This window comes from Chenopodium album, chromosome 22, assembly GCF_948465745.1.
Source record: "Chenopodium album chromosome 22, dcCheAlbu1.1, whole genome shotgun sequence".
Lineage (NCBI taxonomy): Eukaryota > Viridiplantae > Streptophyta > Magnoliopsida > Caryophyllales > Amaranthaceae > Chenopodium > Chenopodium album.
In genome coordinates this window covers 32,717,843-32,745,650 of record NC_137855.1, presented here as the reverse complement: position 1 = coordinate 32,745,650, position 27,808 = coordinate 32,717,843, and the positions used below count along the sequence as shown (strand labels likewise).

Genomic DNA, 27,808 nt, shown 5'->3' with positions numbered 1-27,808 from the left:
GTATTTGTGTGTACGATATCGCTCATCTTCCAATAATAAGTCTTATAATTGAATAATTAAACATGGTTGTGGGTTAAAAAAAAAAATTCTAAGAGACCTGTTATTTGTAACAACAGGTCTCTTTAATACTCATATCACCCAAGAGTCTAAGAGACCTGTTTTTGAAATAGGTGGTCTCTTTGAATTCCAACACAAAAAAGACGAGCTGATTCATTGCCTAGGCTAACTAGGTTAAGTCTTGGCGCATAGCGCCTATTGATTTCAGCGTATATAGGATGACAATTTTGCAATTAAAAAGTACTATTCAGATAACTTATATTTTAGTGGTACATTATACATGCATAATGGTACATTATAATATACCATTAGAGAGTCAGCTTTTTCCAAAAGTTGAAACTTATAGATGGTAAAAAGTACCACTACACTCGTAGTAGTCCACAAAAAATACTATTCAGACAAATTATACTTTAGTGGTACATTATACATGCATAATGGTACATTATAATGTATCACTAGAGAGTCAGTTTTTTTTAGCTGTAAAAATTGAATCAGCGGAAATTACTCTCTTATCCTCCTATTTACATAACTCGCCCATAGGCGCTATGCGCCTAGACTCACTCGGCTAACTACATGACCTTACCTAAGAGACCTATCATATACAGGCGGCTCTTTTCTTATCAGTTTTTGTTTTTTTTTTTTTCGCGGAATGGGGATACAACTGGATCTGCCACTGGATTTTCCACTAAGTTATTAATCGTTAATCTCCTTTTTGACTAGAATTTCTTTTCTGCGTCAATTTTTTTTTTTTTTTTCTTTTTTTTTGCTTACTAGCAACCTAAGAAGTAAATTTAGGTGTTCATATTTGAGGACTTTCAAGCAGCCATTATGTCATAATCTAGGTTGGGCTTACCGACTTGTACTATTACACCATCAATAAATAAACGTTTACACTTTCAAGAGTTTTGGTTTACAGAGCCTAGAATCAGGCTATTCTAAACAGTTTTAATATATGACAAGCTAAGAAATGTGTTAGGAGTAAGTTATGGGATTGAAGAAGCTAATGCCAGCAGTCCAACCGTGGAAAATAGTAGCAATTATATTTTGGTTCTTACTAGCAATTGCTATCTTTGCTTACATTTGAGGATTAGTAATACTGTGGAAAAAATAATTCAAATAAAAGATCATGATTGCAATTGATAAGAGCATACAGCTTACATAAACAATTAAATACCACTACAATAGTAGATCAGTTCTACCAAAGGTGCATTATAATTGACGTACATCTCAAGCATACAGCAGATCAGATTTTCAGCAATGATAGACCATGTTAATGTACAAGGGAAAATCAAGATGACCATGGAAAATTAAGCACAATCAGCAATCGACAGCAGCCCAGGAATGTCGGTTCATATACATGCTAAGGTTAGTGCATGTTCATACAGTGAAGAACTCCTCTGGAACATAGAACTTCAACCCAACACCCTGCATAACGACATGATCATATACAATCAACCATACTTATCAGCATCCTAAAAGTTGAGAATTTTAACCAGCTATTGCATAAAACCTCAACCAGAGAGCCATAGAGGTAGCTTTGTTGGGAACAAACCTCATCAAGCAACAAAAAGGGTTAAGAGGGTTTTGGGAAGGTTATATTAGATAAGTAGTGCTGTGTTAAAGGGAGTTTAATGAAATATACTTACCAAATTTTTAATATATACAATCACCCACTTTTTGACAAAGTCACATAACAAAAGTTAGCAGTGTTTCAAATGCAACACATGTAATAGCTAAAAGCCTTAAAGTCACCATGGTAATACATGAGGCTTGGTCACTCGAGAGTTGCAATGCTCAAGTTGAATACCTAAAAATTGAATATATAGCATAGAGATTCAGAAGCAAGCATAAACCGCCTGCATTTTACTGATACTGTAGGTCAGTTTTATAGTTAATTGATTCAAAAAAACACTTTGTGCAAAAATCTACTCTATCAGATATTTTCTTTCAATCTCGTTAATATGACATATAACACAAGCTACTTTAAGCTACAAAACAATTTAAATTTGATCCTCATTACCTCACTATGTTGTCGAAGGCAAATTATGATTGTTAGTATTGTTTCTACCCTTAGTAAGAAATTGATAAGATGACATCAATCAAGTTATTTAACAAAGAAACCTACAGCAATACCTGAGCAAATTTGATATCAGCATCACTGTGATCATTTTTCCTCCCAGCTGCATCCCCGACATAAAAGGACCTGCCCACAGGAAAGCTTATAGCATCTCATAGATGACAGGCCAGGAAATATTTTATAGTTTTACTTGTATTACATTATCCTAATCAGACAAAAAAAAAATTCACAAAGTGGAGAGAGAAATTACTGATCCATATCAACTGGAATTCCAGAGTTAAAGTGCTGTTCCATAACATGCCACATTCCAGTTTTGGGTTTACGGTATGGGTCTGTAGGTCCAAACCCGCATGCTATGTATACCTGTAAATAAATTATCATTGTATCACCTATTAGGTCTTGCAAGTCACAGCAATACATTAAAATATTGACTTTGCAAGCATGAAATGACAATGCAAGTCTCAGAAATAAAGCAAAAAAACTTCCCACTTTATTAAATGCCCGGTAAACAATTAATCATTCATATAAACAAACAATAATATATCAAACTTCATAAGCCTTTGCTACTCAGACTCAGTTGCTCGTGTCAGTCTGGAACATGTGCTTAAGTGTCCAACTCGGCTATATCGTGATTTTAGCCCAAAATGAAGTGGCATAGTATCCAAACCCATGTCTGGGTGGCAAAGATCCGACATTGGGACATGAGGCGATATGAAGAGCCTGGATAACATAAATCAAAAGCTACAACAATATAAACATTGCTAACAGCAATTAAAAGTCAACTATTTGATAAAGCGCATAAACTAAAAAAGAGAAATGAAATTAGCATGCTATATAAAATTTTGATCTATAACGATGGCTAAGCCAACAATCTGTCCATCAATTTTCCATATAAATATGTTTAACTTCATTGGATATCTCTGTATCTCCTTACAAGAAATATGACGATCTATCTACTAAAGTCAGTAGACACCTAAACAAGCTTCACCAACACTTTTCTGCCTCTAAGGATATCATCCAGCTTAGCTACTTTCAATTGTATTATATGGAGTTTACTCATATCTTTCAAAAAAAAAAAAAAAAAAAAATGGAGTTTACTCATACTTTCTGCAGAAAGAGGTCTTTTCGTTCTTTACAAATTTTCATAAAGATGATGGATGGGGAGTAAAACTAGAAACTCCATTTGATGTAAACTGATCACTTAACTAACTTCTTTCATTTCATATTACTTGTCATTCAAATTTCTATGCATTATTATTTGTTGGTTTGTGTATCAATGCAACATAACTTCTTTTTTTTTGAAAAAATGCAATATAACTTCTAATGCATGAACTAACAATTATTATACACTTGGGCATAGCCTTTGATGAAGATGCAAAAAAACAGAGTAAGTACTAGACTTCTTGTAAGTTCAACACGTTAACTTCCTAAAAATTTGGCCAGTAAACCACTACCCAACTTCAGCACTATCAGCAGTGCAACACTGCCAACCATTGGACTTAGCCTACCCTAAACTAACTTTTTCAAGCTACAACTATCTTTACAATAGCTTAAATATGTGTAGAAACCTATGAATGCAGCCCCTCCTATCTCTATCATATAATCATTAAGAGAAAACTAAGCCTACCTCAAAAAGTACCCCAGATTTTTGCTGTTATCATGCAGCCTTGGCATCTATCAATACAACTATCTTCAAAATGAGCATCCTTCTTTCTCCATATAGTTTATCAGTGTCTCTAGATTTTCACACTTTTGTACAAAGCACCTTTCTCACAATTTTTAATGGATTTAGTTTGGTTGGAATCTGCTGTGTATTGATATGTCTATTTATATAGTATTTTATCCCCGTCCCTTGGTCATAATTGATAGTGTTTTTAACTCTTCAGAGCCACTTTCATTACTAATTTGTGTTTTCTAGTGTTTTCGTAGTTTTGGTTGAGTTTTGTAGGAAATTGCACATTTGGAGCTTTTTCTAGGGATTATTTGAAGCAACTACAAGCATTGGAGGAGCACGACCACTTTTCGTAGCCCAAGGCCGATTGGAGTCATCAAACCGGTGATTAAGGGCTCGACTTTGAAGGAACCGAGGCATTGGACCGAGTATTCAAGACCCAATGAGAATATTTGGTTTGGGCCAAGTTACGAGCCCAAGCAAGGAGTCCATTGTGCCCAAAGTGGCCTTGCCCGGCCAAAGAGGCTCCGCTCGAAGGCACACCCGACCGAGCAAGGTAGATAAAGGTTGCAGCAGTCTTCGCCTGATCTCACGCCCAGCCGAGTGCGAGAGGAGTATTGATGAAAAAAAAGACGGGCCCGACGGGCGGTGTGGCGCCCGACCGGGCTTGTGTTTCGAAGAGTCATTTTCCGACGATTTTACTTAGTCTAATTAGGATTTTTAGGAGCTTGGTATAAATACGTTTTAGTGCTTTTGGTTCTTTTTACCTCTTCTCTTAGACTTTTTCTCTCTACATAGTTTTCTCTCTTAGTTAACGGAAATAATGAGTTGAACCAAGCACAAAGTGTAAAGTTTTAGAGAAAGAAATTAAGAGAGAAAACTAAGTAAATAGAGAAAGTCTAAGAGAAGAGGTAAAAAGAACCAAAAGCACTAAAACGTATTTATACAAAACTCCTAAAAATCCTAACTAGAAACTAAATAAAATCGTCGGAAAATAACTCTTCAAAGCACGAGCCCGATCGGGCGCGACACCGTCCGGTCGGGCGCGTCTTTCATCAATACTTCTCTTGGCTACGAAATGTTGTCGTGCTCCTTCAATGCTCGTAGTTGCTCCAAATAATCCTAGGAAAAAACTCCAAATGTGCAATTCCCCACAAAACTTAATTAAAACTACGAAAATACTATAAAACACAAATTAGTAGTAAAAATGGCTCTAGAGAGCCAAAAACACTACCAATTATGACCAAAGGACGGGGATAAAATACTATATAAAATAAACATATCAAACTCACCCAAGCCAAACCATGCTTCACCCCATATAATCAAAATCAAGAACAACCAATTTAAGGCAAATCTAACAAACATGTTTCAACATCAACCAATCTCATCCATCCAATCACTCATCCTCCCTAACAATTGTCGAGTAGAGCAAACCACAAGAGTATATAGAATTCAAGACTAGTGCTCACACACTCAACTCTCATTTCTCTCATTTATGTGCCGGATATAAAATGTATCCGATAGCTCTCCAACCAACCCCTTTAATGTGAACAATGCCCTCCCAACTCACACTCTCACACTCTCGTGTGTTTAAAAAGACATACACTCAATCTAATAGTCGACTCGGAATATGTCAAGTCATTCCTTGCATTGATAAGCAACAGTTTCACATTCGCACGACTCTATGCACAAAGGTCGAAGGTCTTTAAAGCTTGTAATGTAAGGCTAGGGTAAAGGGTAGGATATATTTGGAAAAATGTGAGAGAATAGCTATGCTTAAAGGGAGCCAAAACCTAATAAAACCCAAGGTCAAAAATAAATAATGACCAAACATCTCCAACATACTCAACTCCAACAAAAATTCACCAAATACAACTCAAAACATGTCAAATAATCCCAACACTTACAATTTCACTCTAAAAAATATAGTAATGTAGAACTCGAGCGAACAAACAAACTCTAACTATCAAACTTGAAACTTTTCATTAAAATACATTTTTTTTTCCTTTCTTTTGATCAACTTTCCCTTAGAACATTTGAACTTTCAACGATTTTTTTCTTTTTGCTCTATTTTTCTCTTTTGAAGTTTACTCTTTTTTCTTCACTTTTTTTTTTTTTCTTTGAACTTCCATTTTTTTCATATCATCATACTTTATTTTTGCCAAGAAAAATAAAACTTTCAATATCATCAAAAATAAACTACGATCAAGAACAAAATAACTTCTCAAAACCCACCTAAATTGTGCTAATAATAAGCACACTACAAACTCCCTCACCTCACTCACTAATAGCTCCCCCAAGCCAAGCTTGAGACTAGTAACCTATGGGGCAAATATAGCTTGTAATGTGGCTAATAAACAACAAAAAGTCAAGGCAACATGGTAGCAAGAAAGGAACAAATGCCACCTAAAAGAGTAAACGCCTTCGTTCTCCACAATGTGCATAATAGTGAGACATGAAACACTACTCATAGTTGCAAATCAATACTCAAATACATTGACATACCATGAACTAATACACATTCCTAACCAAATCAACTAGACTAGCACTATATTCACAAGCAATTGGACAAAATTGACACATGTATGGCATCCAAGTAATCAAATATCAAATCATGGCTAACCTATCCACAATGTTCATCGTCATATACCAAGAATCAAAACAATTTTTAAGCAGGGGGCACAGGGAAGCATGATTTACAATTCATTGGAACGTATTTTTTTTATTTTTCAATTTTTTTGTATTTTTCATATAGTTAAGTAATAAATCTATACTAGAAAGCAATAAATCTATATTAAAAAAACACACCAAAAATAAGAAAAAGGGAAAGAGAAAGATATCAAAATCCACAATCTCCCCCAAGCTAAGATCAGAATGTCATCATTGCCTCGAGAACTAGCCCAGCACGGCTAATCGTCATCATCCTCATCCATGGAGCCAAAACCTCCACACCGCTGCCACCTGCACCACCAGAAGAGCTACCACCAAAATGATCAGGCTGAAAATTCAACCCTCTCCCTCCCCCCCCCCCGCCAGCCCCCCAAAAGGAATGTCTTGGCCATACCCGTGGAATAATGAATAGCCGGTATAAATACCATGGGCGGTGGGATCTGGGGCTGAAACTAATCGAGTAAACAGCATCGTCGGGAGTAGCACCCCGACGAGTGTAGTCATCATACATGGGATACAGGGTCCTCTCAAGGTACCCTAATCGTGAATCTAAGGAGCCAACTATCCTCCTAAGGTCACCATGTGAATGCTATATACGTCCTATGACCTCACCTATACTAAACGGTCTCAGAGTCAATTCTCGGGGGAGATGGAGGCATATGAGGCATACGGATGGTATCAGGCTAGGTGGTGGTACTAAAATATTATATGTATAAGACTCTTGCCCATGAGAAAAGGCGGTCAACTCGGGGTTAGACAGGGGAGAGATAGGCAAAGGTTGCTCGGTTCCTGTCCTAACACACCAATGGGGGATTTGTTGGCTATCCAATCTTACCCAAGTCCTAAAGATACCTAGCGGTCATGTAAGTGTCCGCCCCACAGTTAGTGAGACCGTGACGCCCACTCTCAACAACCCTGGCCTTCTTGAGTGCTATCCTAATAATTAGGCCTCCTAAACGGATAGGGGTACTAGCCGTGTTACTAGTGGTGGCATGTCTACTCAGGTGGTGGATAATGTATCTACCCATGCCTAGTTTACCATACCCATACACATAATGTCCAATTACTGCTAGCTCGTGAGTTTGGGCGTTATGTGGTTCATTCCTACTTTAAAAACAAACACCTGCAAATTTTTGCTAGATTTTAGGGACAGGGTGGTGAATGGGTTTGACACTAGCATGTTGGGCGTTAGGGGCCCGTAAACAAGTTTATATTCTTCATGCCAATGGTGAGGTAATTTCGACTCCAAATCAAAAATTTTACAGAAATCAACAAAAGTTCAACTAATATTCCTATTGTTTAACCTAAACAACAATTTCGGTCCATTTTTATTATTTACAACAGTCATAGAGAAAAGAAATTCACAAGTCAATTCACGATAAGTAGGATAATGCATATCAACAAATTTTCTCATTCCTATATCGTTCATGAATCGTCTAAAATAATCATACAAACCAAAAGACTCAAGAGTAGAGCGGTGTAACCACCGTGAAGGGATTACCTCACGCCCATAAAGCTGTTAGAGTCGTTCTTTTTGCTCCGGAGTTGCGGTTCGGATGGTTGGCCACTGCGAAAGTTGTAACTCAAGGTCATATTGCTGGCTCGAACTGGATCTCCTCCTAAGTATCTTCCCCTCTTTGATGCCACGTAGAAAAATGGGTATGTAATAATTTGTTTGGAATTGGAAGATTTTGGTATGAGAATGTAGAGGATGAAGAGAGAAGTATAAATATGTAATTATATTTAAATTTGGGTAAGAGATGGAGAGAAGATCTTAGAGATAAGTTAGGGAGAATTTGAGATTTAGAGAGAGAATCAATGGAGGAAAGAGAAAAGGATGAGAAAAGAAAGGAGGAAGGAGAAGAAAGAAGAAGGAAAGGAGGCTCCGGATTTGTGTGACCTCGCGCCCGATCGGGCGCCACGGGCGATCTAACCCTTCGTAGCTTTCTTCTTCTCGCGCCCGGTCGGGCGAGAATTGCCAATTTTCCATCCTTGTTCTTGCATCCGTTGGGTTTAGCCTATCACTCTCAAACGTGTGGCCAAGTTGAAGATTCTAACCGTGAGATCAAGGCCATTCTAGAGAAGGTGGTGGCAAAATCAAGGAATGATCAGAGTGATAAGTTGGATAAAACTCTTTAGGCGTACAGAATTGCATTTAAGACCCCAATTGGTACTACTCCCTACAGACTTGTGTATGGTAAAGGATGTCACCTCCCGATGGAATTGGAATACAAGGCATATTGGGCTATTAAAGAGCTCAATTTGGATGATAAGCTAGCGGGAGAAAAGAAGCTACTTCAACTAAATCAACTAGATGAGTTTAGGTTGACGGCCTATGATAGTGCCCGTGTCTACGAAGAGAAGACTAAGAAATGGCACGACAAGATGATCCTTCCGAGAGAATTCAAAAAGAGTGACAAAGTTTATTGTTCAACTCTGGTCGGGTCCTTTTATTGTTAAAAGGTCTAATAAATTTGGTTCTGTGGAATTGATCGATAAACATGGTAACGAGTTCAAAGTAAATGGTCATAGACTTAAGCTATACCATGAAGGGGCTAAGATTGGTGCGATTGAACTACTTAATGTGGTAGGAGGGTCGTGCGGGACCTAGATAAACCAGCGCTCTTCGGAAGGCAACAATTGAGAAAAGAGAAGCAAAATTTTCATACAAATAATTGCTGCCTCGTGCCCAACCGGGCGCGAGAACGAGGATGGAAAATTGGCAATTTTCGCCTGGCGTGCCCGACCGGGCGCGAGAGTTGACGTGTCCAGACATGTTTCTTGCCCAATCGGGCGAGAAAATGCCCAACCGGGCGCGAGAGCAAAGGAAATCAAGAGGCAAATTTCGCCCGATCGGACGAGCTGGCGCCCAACCGGGCGCAAGAAGAAGAAAGCTACGAAGGGTCGGATCGCCCGACGGTGTGACGCCCGATCAGGCGCGAGGTCACACAAATCCGGAGCCTCCTTTCCTTCTTTCTTCTTCTTCCTCCTCTCCATTGATTCTCTCTCCATCTCTTACCCAAATTCAAAAATAATTACATATTTCTACTCCTCTCATCATCCTCTACATTCTCATCCCAAAATCTTCCAATTTCAAACAAATTTTTACATACCCATTTTTTTTACATGGCATCGAAGAGGGCAAGATCGATACTTGGGAGGAGCTCCAGTTCGAACTAGCAATATGACCCGGAGTTGCAACTTTCGCAGTGGCCAAACATCCGAATCGCAACCGTGGAGCAAAAGGAACGACTCGAATAGCTTTATCGGCGTGAGGTAATCCCTTCACGGTGGTTACACCGCTCTACTCTTGAGTCTTTTGGTTTGTATGATTATGTTAGACGATTCATGAACGATATAGGAATAAGAAAATTTGTTGATATGCATTATCCTACATATCGTGAATTGACTTTTGAATTTCTTTCCTCTATGACTGTTATAAATAATAAAAATGGACCGAAATTGTTGCTTAGGTTAAACAATATGAATATTAGTTGAACTTTTGTTGATTTCTGTAAAATTTTTAATTTGGAGTCGGAATTACCTCACCATTGACATGAAGAATATAAACTTGTTTACAGGCCCCTAACACCCAACATGCTAGTGCCAAACCCATTCACCACCCTGTCCCTAAAATCTAGCAAAAACTTGCAGGTGTTTGTTTTTAAGGTAGGAATGAACTACATAACGCCCAAACTCACGAGCTAGCAGTAATTGGACATTATGTGTATGGGTATGGTAAACTAGACATGGGTAGATACATTATCCACCACCTGAGTAGACATGCCACCACTGATAACACGACTAGTACCCCTATCCGTTTAGGAGGACTAACTACTAGGATAGCACTCGTTGAGGGTGGGCGTCACGGTCTCACTAACGGTGGGGCGGACACTTACATGACCGCTAGGTATCTTAGACTTGGGTTGGGTAAGATTGGATAGCCAACAAGTCTCTGAGCAACCATTGCCTATCTTTCCCCTGCCTAACCCCGAGTTGGCCATACATATAACATTTTAGTTGCTCATGCCCGGGGAAAGCACAACCTATACCACCACCCACCACCCAGAGCCTGTATGCCTCCACACGGACTCTGAGACCGTTTAGTATAGGTGAGGCTATAGGACGTATATAGCATTCACATGGTGACCTTAGGAGGATGGTTGGCTCCCTAGATTCACGATTAGGGTACCTTGAGAGGACCCTGTATCCCATGTATGATGACTACACTCGTCGGGGTGCTATTCCCGACGATGGTGTTTACCCTGGTTTCGGCCCCCACCCCAGGGATATACTAGAGATCCCACCGCCCGTGGTATTTATGCCGACTATTCATCTTTCCACGGGTATGGCCAGGACATTCCTTTTAGAGGGCCGGCGAGGGGGAGTATTCAGCCTGATTATTTTGGTGGTAGCTCTTCTAGTGGTGCAGGTGGCAGCGGTGTGGAGGTTTTGGCTCCATGGATGAGGATGATGAGGATTAGTCGTGTTGGGCTAGTTTCCGAGTCAATGAGGGCATTGTAGATTGGGGGAGATTTTTGGATTTTGGTATCTTTCTCTTTCCCTTTTTTTTATTGTTGGTGTGTTTTCTTAATATAGATTTATTGCTTTCTAGTATAGTTTTACTACTTAGTTATATGACAAATACAAAAAAATTGAAAAATCAAATAAATACATTCCAATGAATTGTAAATCATGCTTCCCTGTGCCCCATGCTTAAAAATTATTTTGATTCTTGGTATATGATGATGAACATATGGATAGGTTAACCATGATTTGATATTTGATTGCTTGGATGCCATAACATGCGTCAATTTTGTCCAACTGCTTGTGAATATAGTGCTTGACTAGTTGATTTGGTTAGGAATGTGTGTTAGTTTCTGGTATGTCAATGAATTTGAGTATTGATTTGCAACTATGAGAAGTGTTTCATGTCTCACTATTATGCACATTATGGAGGACGAAGGCGTTCATTTTTTTAGGTGGTCTTCAGATGATTTTACATGCATTTGTTCCTTTCTTCCTACCCATGTTGTTGCCTTGACTTTTGGTTGTTTATTAGCCACATTACAAGCTATATTCCCATTGGTTACTAGTCTTAAGCTTGGCTTGGGGGAGCTATCAGTGAGTGAGGTGAGGGAGTTTGTAGTGTGCTTATTATAAGCACAATTTGGGTGGATTTTGAGAAGTTATTTTGTTTTTGATCGTAGTTTATTTTTGACAATATTGAAAGTTTAATTTTTCTTGGAAAAAATAAAGTATGAAGATACAAAAAAAAAGGAAGTTCAAAGGGAAAAAAAAAAAAAAAAAAAAAAGAGTCAACTTCAAAAGAGAAAAATAGAGCAAAAAGAATAAAATTGTTGAAAGTTCAAATGTTCTAAGTGAAGGTTGATTAAAAGAAAGAAAAAAAAAAAGATGTATTTGAGTGAAAAATTTCAAGTTTGATAGTTAGAGTTTGTTTGTTCGCCAAGTCCTTGGTCATAATTGGTAGTGTTTTTGGTTCTTTAGAGCCGCTTTTATTACTAATTTGTGTTTTCTAGTATTTTCGTAGTTTTGGTTGAGTTTTGTAGGGAATTGCACATCTGGAGTTTTTTCCTGGGATTATTTGGAGCAACTACGAGCATTAGAGGAGCACGACCACTTTTCGTAACCCAGACCGGGTCGGGCGCGTGTGTTTCGAAGACTTATTTTCCGACGATTTTACTTAGTTTCTAGTTAGGATTTTTAGGAATTTTGTATAAATACGTTTTAATGCTTTTGGTTCTTTTTACCTCTTCTCTTAGACTTTCTCTCTCTACTTAGTTTTCTCTCTCTACAACTTTACACTTTGGTTGTTGATTCAACTCATTATTTCCGTTAACTTTAGTAACTATTTCTTCTCTATTAATTTCAGTAATTTAATTTCTTTATTTCCTTCATGATTTGTTTAATTGCTTTGATTAATTTAGATTTAATTATGTGTGAGTAGTTTTCTTTTTAGGGTTTGTGGGAATCCATAAATAATATGAAGGGGTAATTTATTATTGTTGATTGTCGGGATTAATTTCCTATTGATTGATTTAATGTTATGCAATTAGATTAGGCCTGGTTTAATTGTAGATTCGAGAGATGAGAATTGATATTTAGACTTAGTTTCAATAGGTGGACTAATTTATAAATTGTTAAGTCGAGATTTGATAGATGAGATTCAATGCCGGTAAATTACCTCTGGGATTGTAATACGTTTATGATCTGATTAATTGATGCATTGATGATTGATTATTATGTTATGTTTTACCCTTGAATATTATTTATGGGTGAACCTATACCCTAGGTCTTTTATTAATTGATTTCCTCCTACTTTTATTTCTCTCTACTTTTATTCTTCGTACTATAATTCCTTTAAATAACAACAATTTTAGTTACTTAATAATTTAGATTATATTAATTAATTAGGAATAAATCAACTTGTTTCCATGTGGTTCGACCCTTCCCTATCTGCATAGTTAGTGGACTTTGGAATTATTTTTGATAAGGTGATACGACTTTAGCCTGTCATGTATCGGGTGTAATGCAAACTTGAAGTTTAATTTCTTTTCCTTTCCCTTATCTATCTTTGACCATACCAATCTATGACAAGGAGAAAGAAGCTTCTTCGCTATTGACATACATATATTTCTCCTTGATTTATTGATTGGCACAGAACATATGATATTCAGTATAGGCAAAGTTCAATCACAGCTAGTAAGTGGAAGAGTTCAAAATCATAACAAGAAAGGTTTGACATACTGTCATTGGTAAGTAAAAAAGGTACTAAAACTCAACACCATAACCTAATTAGGACAGTAACATTACCAACACGAAAACATCTACAGCTTTTATACCTGAATCGGGACTTTCACAAGGTTGATAAAATTGTTCAGGCGTCCAAGTTTTGAATCCACGGCTTTCTGTCTCTTATTCTTCCAGCGGTCTATGTTGGATTCATTAGTAAATATGACCTGAAATAGTTGCAGTCCTATTAATATATTCTGAGGAAAGAAGAGCATTCCAATTAATAGATAAGTTGCCATTTTGTTGTCATTTGGGATTGGGGGAAGGGAAAAAGGGAGTCAAAATCTGGAAAAGTGGAAGAGAAGATGCAACCAGCTTGTAGCCATCATTGTACAGCTTCTGCAATTTGTCAGGTATTGATGGATACATAAGGGACCAGGCATCTGCACCAGTCCTAACAAAATGAGCTGACATAAGATTGTCTGCAACTTGTTACATCAATACATCATTCTCTAGAAAGTTAAAAGATTATCTTTCAAATGATAGAAGCTAAGGAGTAATTTTCAGTTGACCAGAGCAAGGAGAAATCCATTCAAGGTTTAATACATCTGATTATTTGTGAGCCAATTGATGATACAGTTATACACATAAGCTATAGGATTTTCTAAGACATAGAGTAACAGCAAATAACCATGATAAATTGATAATAGAAGTGAAAGAAATTAAATTAAGACATAGAGTAGGGGAGGTAGTTGTAACCATGATAAATTGATAATAGAAGTGAAAGAAATTAAAGAACTATTGACCTTAAAGGGAACAGGCACCCAAATAACCTTTTTAAGTTAGTACAGAACAATCTGGATAAATTTTTTAAAAATTGTTCGACAATGAAAAAGCAAAATTAAATATTGTACTGGCTCCAAACAGAGGCTTGCATGCAGTAATGCAAGAAAATGAGGTAGTGTCTGCAATCATTGCACATCGAATTTGTGCTGTCCATTTACATTATGGCTCTGTAATTATGCAAGTAAAATATTCTGCAGTGCTCACACAACATCCTGTTTTCAGAGCTTCAGTCCCTTTTTTTATCTCTCTATCAGGGAGGGGAGGAATGGGTTTCAATATAGCAGCTCGTGTACAATATGTTTTTGTCTCCCTAATTGCCAATCAGGGAAATAAAATCTTAGTTCATGTAGTCGAGTAGCCGACCCCATCTCTGGGATTAAGACTTTGATTATTGTTTTGGTTGTTTTAATTGCCAGCCATGCGAAACATCAAAAAACAAATAATAAACATTAAATAAATTAAATAATAAATTTTAATACATGCTAAAGTAGTAAGGCAACTTTTTGAGCTGTTTAGCATACCTCTTCACATCAGTGTTGGCAAGACATCCATCAAAATCAAATGCAGCAATTTTACTTGAATCTTGTAGGCCATCATCCTACTCAGGGATACAAAAGCAGAAGAGAAGTAGATTAGATGAAAATGCATCTGGTAACGAATACACACAAGGTATTTCAAAGAAACTACTACTCCCTCCATCACTTTCTACGGTTACGATTGGGTTTTCACGGGTATTAAGAAATAACATTGGAAGTATGTAAAATGAGAATATTTGTTTTGGGAATAGGTAAACGGAAATATTTGCTTTGTGAGTGGTAAATATTTTGGTAAATGGAAATAGTTGCTTTGGGAATATGTGTTTGGTAAATGGGAATAGCTGTAATAAAAATAGGTAATATGAGGGTAAGTGTATTGGGAGTGTGAAAATACGAGGGTAAATGTGTAAAACTAGTTGAGGAAAGTTTAGAAATGTAACCATCGAAAGGAGACGCCCAAAATAGAATACGTAATTATACTAAAGCAACGGAGGGAATATTTAGAATATGTTGAATTATGAAAATATGCAAAGAATATGGACAGCTACCTCCATCAGTCCATGACAGAAAGTACTATTTAGAAAATGTTGAGACATGGGTACATTCAAAAAATGACAGATATTTCCCTCGGTCCATAATAGAATTAAAGAGTCAAAACATTTTTATATTTAAAAGAAAAAAAAAAAAGATGATTTGCTTGAATTCTATATATTAAAATGTATTTCAGAGAAAAAAAAAAAAAAAAGTATTAATTCTGTTTGGAATCTGAAGCTCATATTCCTCATGCAGCATAACATAAGCATAAACCTCTGAGTTAAGAAATGTCTCACCTTCTCAAGAAATATGATACTATGAAATGCTTTCCAATTTGGCAGTAATGTAGCTCCCTGGATCAGAAAATGTGATATCAGAATAATTACAATGCAAAATTGACCATCTCAGAATAATAACAATCAAATTTTCAAAGCATTAATCAATAATAAATCAAAGACTATGCTGAGTTGCTGATTATGGGCAAAACTGCAAAAGGCCTCAAAAAAGTCAGCTTGAGACGGCCATTTCACAGCAAAAGGAGTATATGTGAAGAAGTAAAAGAAACGAGTAAGCATAATAATGTCACATACAGCTAGAAGATGAAAAAAGGAGGCAAGACGAGAAATTATGAATAAAATTGGACACTAAAACTTAAAAGTATTTTGTACCTGGTATATATCCTTTATATCAGATGTTGCAAGAGTAATCTTGACATCAGCCTCCTCACTCACAGAAAGCTAAAAGTAGACATGTCAAAAAGGAGAGGGAATAAGCAACCATATTAAAATAAGCCTAGGCTTTGTATCCCCAAAACATCAACACTTAAATACCATACAACTTTCAGACATGATTACCTAAGTCACGTCCTAGAAAGTTCACCAAGCAATGGTGAGACCCTTGGAAACAAAAGGCATTTTCCTTACCTGCAATTTTTTCGAACTTTCTTGCTTCTCTACAACTTCATCACTATCTCCACGCTGCAATAAGTAAAAACAAATGTGATGTAAATTCTATTATACTACAATATGTCAGTAGTATATGATATTGACCATTGTAACATAAACTTGTTTACAATATGTCAGTACTACATTGAATGGATTAGCCATTAAATACACATAACATGCAATTAAAACATCTTAAAGTATGAATTCAACATCAATTAACATATAAGCAACCATTCTGTTTTTGAATTCCCTCATTTTAGTAACTTGCTTATCATTATACAACAAATGATTCAATATCAATAAAGTATGAGATAGCAAAAAAGAGTTGCTTGAAAAGATTTCATAGCTATTATTTCATATATAACTCTAAAAACTAAAAAGGGGTCATGTATTTGTGTTGGTGTAAACAAGCCTTCACACCTAATTGTACACATTTGCTACCGAACAAAACTTAACTTGGGGGGGGGGGGGTGATTTGGGGAAATTAACATAGGGATATCTTAAGTTCCCAAACATGTACAAGGAAAATATCTATGGAAAACATCATATGGTTTGACCAAATTACAAAATACGAAGTATAATTTGAGGTTGCAAGAATACATAATATAAAGATATGAGAGCAAATGATATTCACTCTCATCAGGCTTTATGTTATTGGAGAAGAATTCATTTCATCAATCGCATGCACAACTGAATTTGTTCCAATTTACAATCTGATTTTTTCCCATCTCAGATTCCAACTACTTTGCTCATCAATTTTCACTGACAATATTCTCTCCCCTAAACAGGATTAAGGAAATAACACAACTATCTTTTTACCTTCTTTTTCTTGGAAATGTTTTGTTCCTGTCCAGCACTTGCATCATCATCGACATCTTTATCCTACAAAAGCAATAATGAGTCACTGGTGAACCAAAATTCTCCTGATATCTGAAACCAAGAAACTCAAATTCAGAAAACCCAAACATCATCTACTAAAAGAGTCATCCATCCAGCCCGAGGTTCCATTAATTTCAGCAACTTCAAGCGGCATCCATCCAGCCCGAGGTTCCATGATTTCAAATTTCAACCAACAGACACAAACTTAAAATTAAAATGAGTACAATATCAAGTTTGAACTCATAAAGTCGTGGTTATATAATCATAATCAGCCTCCAAGGGCTCCAACTAAATTTAGACCACCACAACCATAACAACAACAACAACAACAACAACGCCTTAGTCCCAAAATGATTTGGGGTCGGCTAACTATATCCAGACCAATGATACCAAAATACAAATTTTACAATTCAATTAACAATACTCTAACAATTAAACTCAAACCTTCCCAAGTTCCTCCACCAATTTCTTCATAGCCTCTTGATCGTCGCTCTACATTAAATTCAAACAAACAACAAAAATGTCAAAATTATTACTATTAACCTCCATCTCTACCACATTTGACTTATTGCGATGATATAGTCAATTCAAATTTGGCCAAACGTTTGCAAACATAAGCTTGGTAAAACATTATAAATATGAGTATATGACGTACTAAATTCAACAAATATAAAACAACAATGGTCAAATTCTACTCAACAAAAACCCTCAATCAACCCAAAATAGAATAAAATTGAACAACGATAATCAAACTTTTAGAGACGGAGGGAGTAAATAAAATACCTTAAGAGAATTGAACCCTCGAATATCCGAAAGAGACGAAACGGAGTTAGACTTAAAGGAGAAGCAGTGGAAATGATGCCATTTAGTGGCGTCAAACCCTCTTTGTTTGTCCTTGGTGACAACACCTAGCCTCAATGCATTAGCAGCAATTTTGTCGGAGCAAGTTTTGCAAGCGGAGCGATTCGATTTCGCGTACTCGGCGACGAAGGATGACGCCATTGGAGGCCGAGCTTGGAGGTGGAGGTGGAGAAAGGAGGGTTTAGAGGTAGGGTTTTTGAGGAGGAAGAGAGGTTTATGAGAGAGAAGTAGACGGCGAGGAGAGAGAAAGGATCTGGTGGTGGTGGTGGAGGAGACGGCGGCGATGAGCATTCAGGGTACTGGGTTTTTGTGAGTGTCTCCCGCCAAAGTTTTTGACTATTACGGAAAACAGTACGAGTACTTTATGACGTTACTTATCTAAAGGTCTGTTTTTTTTTTTTTTTTTTTTTTTGAAAGCAAGATGGGGGATCAAAAGTTTAAACCATGCTGGATTAGATATTTTCACTATGTGATGTTATTTATCTATGTTGAGAAACATGCATGATTGAATTGAAGTTCACATGTGGTAATTGAGGTCAATGAAGACTTTACTAAGTACAATCATTTGTATAAAGTACAATAATGTATATTATTTTATTGATTTATTTTGGCTATATAAGTGAAAGTTCACGTATTGTGAACTTAGGCTGGAAAATAAGAAAGAGTTTTCCTACCATTCTACTACTTGCTTCTTATCTTCATAAATATTTTACCATCAGTAAAATATTTTAACACGTTATCAGCATCAGTTTCCAGTCAGGTATATTTATACCTACTTTTAAAAATTTATAACAAATAATACTATCTACTTTTAAATGTTTCGAGGAGTATGCTCTATAGTTGCCCATATTTGGGATCCTCTATACCAGAAACTCAAACATTTACTGTATTATATATACCTCAAAAACAACGGTGAAAGTTCTCTTACTTGTGAATTCATTACTATCATCTTTTGTTTTATTCATGTTGATGTTTCTTTGTTTGATCCATGTTGATATTACATACTCACTTTACGTAAATTTTGATCTTAGTTATTATAATTGCTTAGTAGTAACTTTGCAGGCATATTATTATTAACTAGATTAACAAAAAGATGCAGCCTTTTTATACTTATTATTTTTCTTACTTTTACATACTTTTTGTGTTTCTTTCCGTTTTCGAACCCATGATCTTATATAGATATTAGGGCTCTCGGACCACTATGGCTTACATTCCCAGTGTGATAACCTTTTACAGTTATAAATATATATATATATATGGATCATAATTTTATGCCAGTACATTAGACTATTATATAATATTTTTACAGTTGTACAGAACAGTAACGGATAAACCTACCTCTATAAAAGGCGGATTTTCCCCCCAATTTCACCGCAAATCCCTTATCCCTTCCCACTTTTTTATCCAAAAAAAAAATCACCCAAAAATTTTTTCACCCCTTCTCCGATATGATCCCCGACGACGGCAACCAAAACACTCACAACTTCACTTTTGAGGAAGATTTAAGGAAGATAAAATAATATTTCCTCCTAATTACGGCGCTTGTAGTTCTATTAGTAGCAATATTAATTTTTGTCATTATGTATAAGTAAAACTCACTTATTTTGTAGTTTTAGTATATTAAAAGCTTGTTTTTGTTTTATTATGTTTGTTTGTTGTTATTAATCATCATTGTATAATATTACTGTTATTATTATAATTATTGTTACTACTGTTATTGTTGTCGTTTTGCTTTTTTTTTTTTTTTGCAACTAACATGATTAATTTTTGTCTTATCATATAATTACTAACAATAATAAACCAAGGGGGAGAAAAGACTATATTATTTATGGTTTATTATTATTAAATTTAATTATCACGTGTTTTATTAACTTAATTATAAATATGGAAGGACTAAACATATGAGTTGTATATATAATTTGTTATTATTATAAACTAATTATCACGTAATTTGTTGTAGCTAAAATGGGAGACCTTATGAAAAGACAGTTCGGCATCTTAGATTTATCTGGAAAGAAATTTCTGGAAAGTGGATGCAATGATAAATTTGAAAGCTCAAGGCTTGGAGCACACTGTTAAAGAAAATAAAAGTCCCTCTGGTCAAACAACGGATACTACCACTTCTGCAATTACTGTTGTAAAACCTGTTACTGAACAAGATAAGGCAAAAGCCTTAGTGTTGTTAATGCATCATTTACATGAAGGCCTTAAAACTGAGTACATGATGGTTGAAGATCCCAAAGAATTATGGGATTGCCTTAATGAAAGATTTGGACACCACAAAATGGTGCTCCTTCCGAAGGCATTATTTGAATGGACAAGGATTTCAAATCTGTAATTGATTATAATTCAACCATACATGAGATAGTGTCTATATTGAGATACTGTGATCATCCAGTTTCGGATGAACAGATGATTGAAAAAATACTCACTACCTTTTCATGCAAGCAACGTACTGTTGCAAGAACAGTATGGTGAAAGAGGTTGTAAAAAGTTCAATGAATTAATGAGTGTATTGCTTGTTGCGGAACAAAATAGTGAACTTTTGTTGAAAAATCATAACCCGAGACCAACTGGGTCTTTGGCCACTCATCATGAGGCAAATGCAACAAATTCTTATCCACCCGAGTCAAATGCTACACGAAGAGGTGGACGTGGAAATTACAATGGCCGTGGAAGAGGTCGTGGAAATTATCGCGGACGCGGCCATGGTCGTGGTAGAAACAATTTTCAAAGAAACAGTAATTTCAAAAATTTTGAAAAACAGAAGGGGCAGTCATCTGGAAGCCACAAACAAACTCCTTCGAAAGGAAAAGACACATGTTACAGATGTGGCATGATAGGACATTGGGGACGTACTTGTCGTACGGCCAAACATTTGGTAGACTTGTACCAGGCTTCTGTAAAAGGCAAAGAGAAAAATGCAGAAGCAAATAATGTTAATGAGGAAGATGCTCCTTGTCCCAGCCTTGATGTATCCGATTATTTCATGGATAATGCTGAAATTGAAAATGATTTCATTCTTGGAGAAAACAACAATGCTTAGGTTTCTCATCTACTAATGTAACATATGCTATGTTTTAATGTATTTTCTTTAGATTCTGTATTTTAAATTTCTAGTCATGTACTTTTAATCTCAATCATCAATAAAAGTTTGTATAATATTATTCTAAACTAATCTAAAATTTATTTTATGAAGATATGGATCTACCTGAAGTTAGTTCCGAATATCAATGCCTTTTGGACAGTGGAACAACGCACACTATCTTAAAGGATAGAAATTATTTTTCATAACTGATGGGCGTTAGAACGGTCGCTCATTCCACACTCAATCAAACACATTTATTAACAAACACCTTACAAACCAAGCATAATGACAAGTAAGAGTTCGGTCCACAAGGAACGGGATATGGTTGCTAAAGATCTTAACACTTAAGCTAATTCGAAGTCGAAGGTGAAATGGGGTTCGTCAAGTAGACAAACAAACTATGGTTCTAAATCAATGGATTAAGGACACTAGGGAATGGGATCCACTCAACCAAGGCAATTAGGCAAACGGGGAGTAAAATAGACAAGATATAGCAAGGACTATATGTAAAATCAACCTCATGCAATTAGAAAACAACTCACACTACTAAACTTAGATTCCTCGTTAGTCTAGCAATAGATGATACATAATCAAATTGCAATAAGTAATGACATACTCAATTTACACTTCCATGTCAAATTAGGCATATCATGCTATCAAGCTCCTAAGTCAAGGGTAGCTAATCCTATCATGAAGAACTAACAAGCAATCTCATATAATCGATTTAATTGCAATACAAACATCAATGTTTCTCCCATAATTGCATAACTAACCCAAAAGGTTGAGCTTCACCCAACCCCTAGCAAGAAGACTACTCACAACTCATATTTATCAACATGCAATCAACAAATTAGGGTTCTAACTACTTCAATAATTGGGGAAAAGTGGTTAACGATTGAAATAACTATCATCCAATAACAAATTACCAAGAACTAAGAAGATTTAAATAACATGCAAAAGCAAATAAAATCAGAAATTTAATGGAGAAAAGTAGGAGGAAATTACTAATTGAAGCTTGAAATTGAATAACAATGGAGGAACTTGTCTTCTACAATGATTGAGATTGAGAATTCCAAACTAATAATTGAAATCTAACTAATGATTTGAGAGTATTTATGTTTCTACAATTACAAACTAAGAGGAAGCACTAAAAACTTGGATGTCGCACAATTGAGCAAAAGGGGGTATTTATATGACCCTCAAATAAAAAGGACGGAGAAAACAAGAGTCGGGTACGGCTACAGGGGCGCACGGACGTGCCAGGGGTGGCACGGACGTGCAGCCTTAGTGGCACGGACATGCCACCCTAAGCACGGTCGTGCAGAATCGGGCAGTAGCTTCAACTTGGGCCAAGTGAGATGCACGGCCGTGCAGCTTCTAGCACGGACGTGCTGGCTGACTTGCACGGACGTGCTTAAGCCTTGCACGTCCGTGCCAAATCAGGCAGTGGCCTGGCTTGGTTGGGACACTCCTGCACGGTCGTGCAGGACATGGCACGGCCGTGTAGGGTCTTTTAAGCCCTTTTCTTCACATTTTCTTCAGTTTTGCTCCTTTGTCACGACTTCTAACCTCGGTTTATTATCCATATGCTTCAAATCATCGGTTTTTGGACCTAAAAACTCAACAAAAACACTAAAAACCCGTGAAGCAAGGGATACACAAAAATTGAATGAAAATAGGATAGAAGTGAACCAAAATGCTAATATATCAAGTAAACAAGGTTCAAAAATCACCCTAAAATCGTATCAAATAACAAGTTATCAACAACTAAAGTTGTTTCAAGCAAATGTGAACACTATTTCCGGGTCAGCTAATTTAATTGAAGGATCTGGAAAGGCTTGTATAATGCTTCCAAATGGAACAAAATTAATAATCAATAATGCTTTATATTCGAGTAAATCTCGAAGAAATCTTATAAGCTTTAAAGATGTACGCCAAAATGGTTATCATCTAGAAACAATGACGACAGATTAAAAAGAGTATATATGCCTCACGGCAGAAAAACATGGCAAGAAACATATATATGAGAAATTGCCAACATACTCTTTGGGGTTATATCGTATAAACATACGACCCGTGGAAATCAATATGGTATCTAACCAGAAGTTAGATGATAAACATTTGATTATTTTATGGCATGATCGTTTGGGACATCCAGCAACCGGGATGATGCAAAGAATAATAGCACATTCAGTTGGACATTCAATAAGAAATGTTTAAATTCCCCGATCAGATGAATTAATATGCTCTGCATGTTCACTTGGCAAATTAATAATAAGGCCATCTATGAACAATATTGCTACTAAATCTCCAAAATTCTTGGAAAGAATTCAGGGAGATATATGTGGGCCAATTAATCCAGCTTGTGGACCATTTCGATATTTCATGGTTTTAATTGATGCTTCTACACGATGGTCACATGTTAGTCTACTTTCAAGTAGAAATGTTGCCTTTGCAAAATTACTTGCCCAAATCATCAAATTAAGAGCACAATTACCAGATCATACAATAAAGAAAATAAGACTTGACAATGCTGGGGAATTTACATCCCAAACATTTAATGATTATAGTATGTGAATTGGAATTGATGTCGAACACCCAGTAGCTCATGTTCATACACAAAATGGTCTAGCTGAATCACTAATTAAGAGATTACAATTGATTGCAAGACCATTATTAATGAGGTCAAAATTGCCATCATCTGCTTGGGGACATGCTATAATACATGCAGCAGCGTTAATTAGATTGAGACCTACAGCTTATCATAAATTCTCACCACTACAACTTGTTTGTGGCCGAGAACCAAGTATCTCACATCTAAAAATCTTTGGTTGTGCTGTATATGTTCCCATTGCTCCACCCCAACGAACAAAAATGAGTCCACAAAGAAGACTGGGATTTATGTCGGGTTCGAATCCCCTTCTATAATTAAATATCTTGAACCATTGACTGGTGACTTATTTACGGCTAGATTTACGGACTGTCACTTTAACGAAACAGTATTCCCAGCCTTAGGGGGAGAGAAAGTGGACCCACGTAAGAAAGAAATTGAACTTATTTGGAATGCAACACAACTGTTGATGTTAGACCCACGAACAAATATGTGTGAACAAGAAGTCAAGAAAATTGTTCACTTACAAAGTGTTGCAAATCAATTGCCTGATGCATTTGTAGACACAAAGAAGGTGACAAAATCACATATACCAGCAGAAAATGCCCCTGCACGTATTGAAATCCCAACTGGTAATAAGGCCATAGAAAATGAATCTCAGGCACGCAGAAAGCGTGGAAGACAACTTGGTTCAAAAGATTCTTAGCCAAGAAAATTGAAAAGATTGGATGGAATAGAAAATGAGACTAATGATGTTCCCCCGTCAGAAGGTCAAGAAAGACCAAATGTGGATGAAAGTAAAGAAAATGATGATAATTCAAAAGGGGACGAACAAGAAGACAACCCTACGGGGAATGAACAAGATGTTCAAAACATCGATAACAATGAAATTTCAATGAATTACGTCTCTACAAAGACTCAGTGGGATAGGAAAGATGTTATCGTTAATGAAATATTTGCAAATTCCATCGCAATCGACATTGTGTCTGATGAAAGTGATGTTGAACCAAGAACAGTAGAAGAATGTCGACGTAGGAGTGATTGGCCAAAGTGGAAGGAGGCAATGCTGGCTGAGTTAAAGTCACTTGAAAAACGAGAAGTTTTGGAAAAATAACCCTTACACCAGCAGGTGTAAAACCTGTTGGATACAAATGGGTATTTGTGAGAAAACGTAATGAGAAAAATGAGATAGTTAGATACAAGGCAAGACTTGTAGCCCAAGGATTTTCTCAAATTCCAGGGATTGATTATGAAGAAACATATTCTCCAGTGGTTGATGCAACTACATTAATATTTCTGGTAAGTTTGACTGTCACAAAAGGATTGCAAATGCGATTAATGGATGTAGTGACTGCGTATTTGTATGGGTCACTCGATACAGACATTTACATGAAAGTCCCCGAAGGACTAAAACTAACAGAAAACCACAAGCCTAGACAACTGCTTTCCATAAAACTAAAAAGGTCACTTTATGGATTGAAACAATCTGAGAGGATGTGGTACAACCGTCTGAGTGAATGCCTTATGAGAGAAGGATTCAAAAACAACCAAGTTAGTCCCTGTGTTTTCATAAAGCGATCACAATCAGGATTCGCTATCATTGCAGTTTATGTTGATGATTTAAATATCATCGGAACCCCAAATGAACTCGAGAAAATTGCAAAATACTTGATGAAAGAATTTGAGATGAAAGACCTTAGGAAAACTAAATTTTGCCTTGGACTGCAAATTGAGCACTTGAGTCATGGTATTTTTGTCCATCAATCAAACTATACAGAAAGAGTTTTGAAACGATTCTTCATGGACAAAGCAACTCCAACCAACTTCCCAATGGTTGTTCGTTCTTTGAATATGAAAAATGATCCATTCAGACCTCGAAAGAAAATTAAGAGATTCTGGATCCAGAAGTACCATACTTAAGTGCAATTGGAGCCTTAATGTACTTAGCTAACAATACTAGACCCGACATAGCTTTCTCTGTGAACTTGTTAGCCAGGCACAGCAATGCACCAACATATAGGCATTGGAAGGGAGTTCGGCACTTACTCCGGTACCTACGAGGGACACAAGACCTTGGTTTATATTACCAACCAAAACAAAATGCTGCACTCATTGAGTATGCAGACGCTGGATACTTATCAAATCCTCAAAATGCCAAGTCACAAAATGGATATGTGTTTACTTATGGCGGCACTGTAATATCTTGGAAATCAACAAAGCAGACATTGACCGCGACATCATCAAATCATGCAGAGTTGATAGCCCTCTATGAAGCAGGACGGGAATGTGTGTGGCTGAGGTCGATGATCGGTAATATCCAAAAGGAGTGTGGAATGAACACAATAACAGAAGACCCAACCATCATCTTTGAAGACAATACAACATGTATCGCTCAAGTAACTGAAGGATATATTAAGGGAGATAAAACGAAACATATTGCCCCAAAATTGTTCTTCACACATGATCTGCAAAAGGACGAGGAAATAAATATCCAGCAAATTCAGTCTTGTGAAAATCTTGACGACCTGTTCACCAAATCACTTCCATTGAAGAAATTTGAGCAGTTAGTTCACAAAATCAGAATGCGACATCTTCGTAAACTATGCTGAGATCAGGGAGAGTATTATATGTACTACACTCTTTTTCCCTTCGATCAGGTTTTTATCCCACTGGGTTTTTCCTGACAAGGTTTTAAACAAGGCAGTACACCAAAACATATAATACAATATAGTTGTACTCTTTTTCTCTAGCTATGGTTTTTATCCCAGAGGGTTTTACCAAACTAGGTTTTTAATGAGGTAACTTGTACCCCATTCCATGTGAACGTTCAAAGGGGGAGTGTTGAGAAACATGCAAACATGCATGATTGAATTGAAGTTCACATGTGGTAATTGAGGTCAATGAAGACTTTACTAAGTACAATCATTTGTATAAAGTACAATAATGTATATTATTTTATTGATTTATTTTGGCTATATAAGTGAAAGTTCACGTATTGTGAACTTAGGCTGGAAAATAAGAAAGAGTTTTCCTACCATTCTACTATTTGCTTCCTATCTTCATCCCTTCACTGATAAATATCTTACCATCCGTAAAATATTTTAACAATCTAGACTATATTAAGCAAACACTTTTTTGCCAAATTTCTCATGTACTCCATCAAAGAAAATAAACACACACTACTAGAAATTAGCTTATTTCCGATGGTTATAATCCATCGGAAATCACCCAAAAACCATCGGAAATTTGGTTTCCGATGGTTTTCCATCGGAAACGTGTCATCGGAAAACCCTTCGTCGGAAATTTCCACTCTTTCGATGGAAATGCCATCGGAAATCATTTTTCCGATGGTTTTCCAAGGCCATCGGAAATTCACCACTATTCCTCCTCCCAAACCCAGACCCACGACCCAGGCCCACCCACCTTACTCCTCAACCGCCGCTACAATTAAACCCAGACCCACCTAGACCCACGACTCAGACCACCCGCTGCTACCACCACCAACCGCCGCTACAATTCAACCCAGAGCCACGACCTAGACCACCCGCTGCTACCACCATCGACCGCCGCTACAATTCAATCACCACCGCCCACCAAAACACGCGAAAACATTATACAAAAAAAAAACACAATTCAAACAAAAACGTAAAAAAAATGAAAAAAAAGGGAAGAAATAAATAACAAACCTTCGTAATTGTAAGAAAATTGGGTTTACATGGTCTAATTCAGCCACGAAAACTCCAGATCTGGAATTTTCATGGTTGAATTTGGCCAAAAAAACCCAAAAAAAATTAAACCCACCATTGCTTAAATTCTTGTAGTGTTTGCTTTTCTTGTAGTGATGAACTAGTAATAGAGAATTGAAGAATTAGAAGAAGAGAAATGAAAAGAAGAAGAGAAAGAAATTACATGAGAGTGGTGCGTAAGGGGGGAATTGTGGTGATGGTTGGAGTGAAAAATGAGAGGAGTGTGAAAGAAGAGAAGTGAGAAGAAGGCAGAAGGGAGAATTAAGGAGAGAGAAAGGAAATGAGAGAGGAAGTGGGGCGGCTGCGGCTCATCTTCAGCAATACCCTTTAGGGTTTTTTTATTATTATTTTATAATTTCCGACGGCTTTTTTAACAAAAGCCATCGGAAATTTGCGATGGTTTTAAAAACCATCGAAAATTAGATAATTTCCGATGGTTTTAAAAGCCATAGGAAAGTAGATATTTTCCGACGGTTTTTACAATCATCGGAAATTTCCGAGGGCTTAAGCCATAGGAAAACCCATCGATAATAC

The 27,808-nt window shown here is 36.6% G+C and overlaps 1 protein-coding gene across 1 annotated transcript; it reads right to left on the bottom strand.

Moving 5' to 3' along the window:
* Positions 1-1,168: 1,168 nt before the first annotated feature.
* LOC145603569 (polynucleotide 3'-phosphatase ZDP-like) lies at positions 1,169-18,163 on the bottom strand. Its single transcript, XM_081659495.1, has 12 exons — positions 17,752-18,163; positions 17,413-17,460; positions 16,909-16,971; positions 16,069-16,122; positions 15,814-15,882; positions 15,442-15,498; positions 14,597-14,673; positions 13,602-13,683; positions 13,340-13,456; positions 2,385-2,497; positions 2,191-2,260; positions 1,169-1,482 (listed from the first exon to the last, which is right to left on the bottom strand). Exons 1-12 carry the CDS (start codon positions 18,118-18,120, stop codon positions 1,435-1,437), a joined length of 1,167 nt encoding a protein of 388 aa, XP_081515621.1. The 5' UTR covers positions 18,121-18,163; the 3' UTR covers positions 1,169-1,434.
* Positions 18,164-27,808: the final 9,645 nt, after the last annotated feature.

Coding starts and splice junctions, on each gene's coding strand:
- LOC145603569 (XM_081659495.1), bottom strand. CDS start 18,120: ATGCTCATCGCCGCCGTCTCCTCCACCACCACCACCAGATCCTTTCTC. Junction 17,461..17,751: donor GAGGGTTCAATTCTCTTAAG/GTATTTTATTTA, acceptor AATTTAATGTAG/AGCGACGATCAAGAGGCTAT. Junction 16,972..17,412: donor TGGTGGAGGAACTTGGGAAG/GTTTGAGTTTAA, acceptor TTGCTTTTGTAG/GATAAAGATGTCGATGATGA.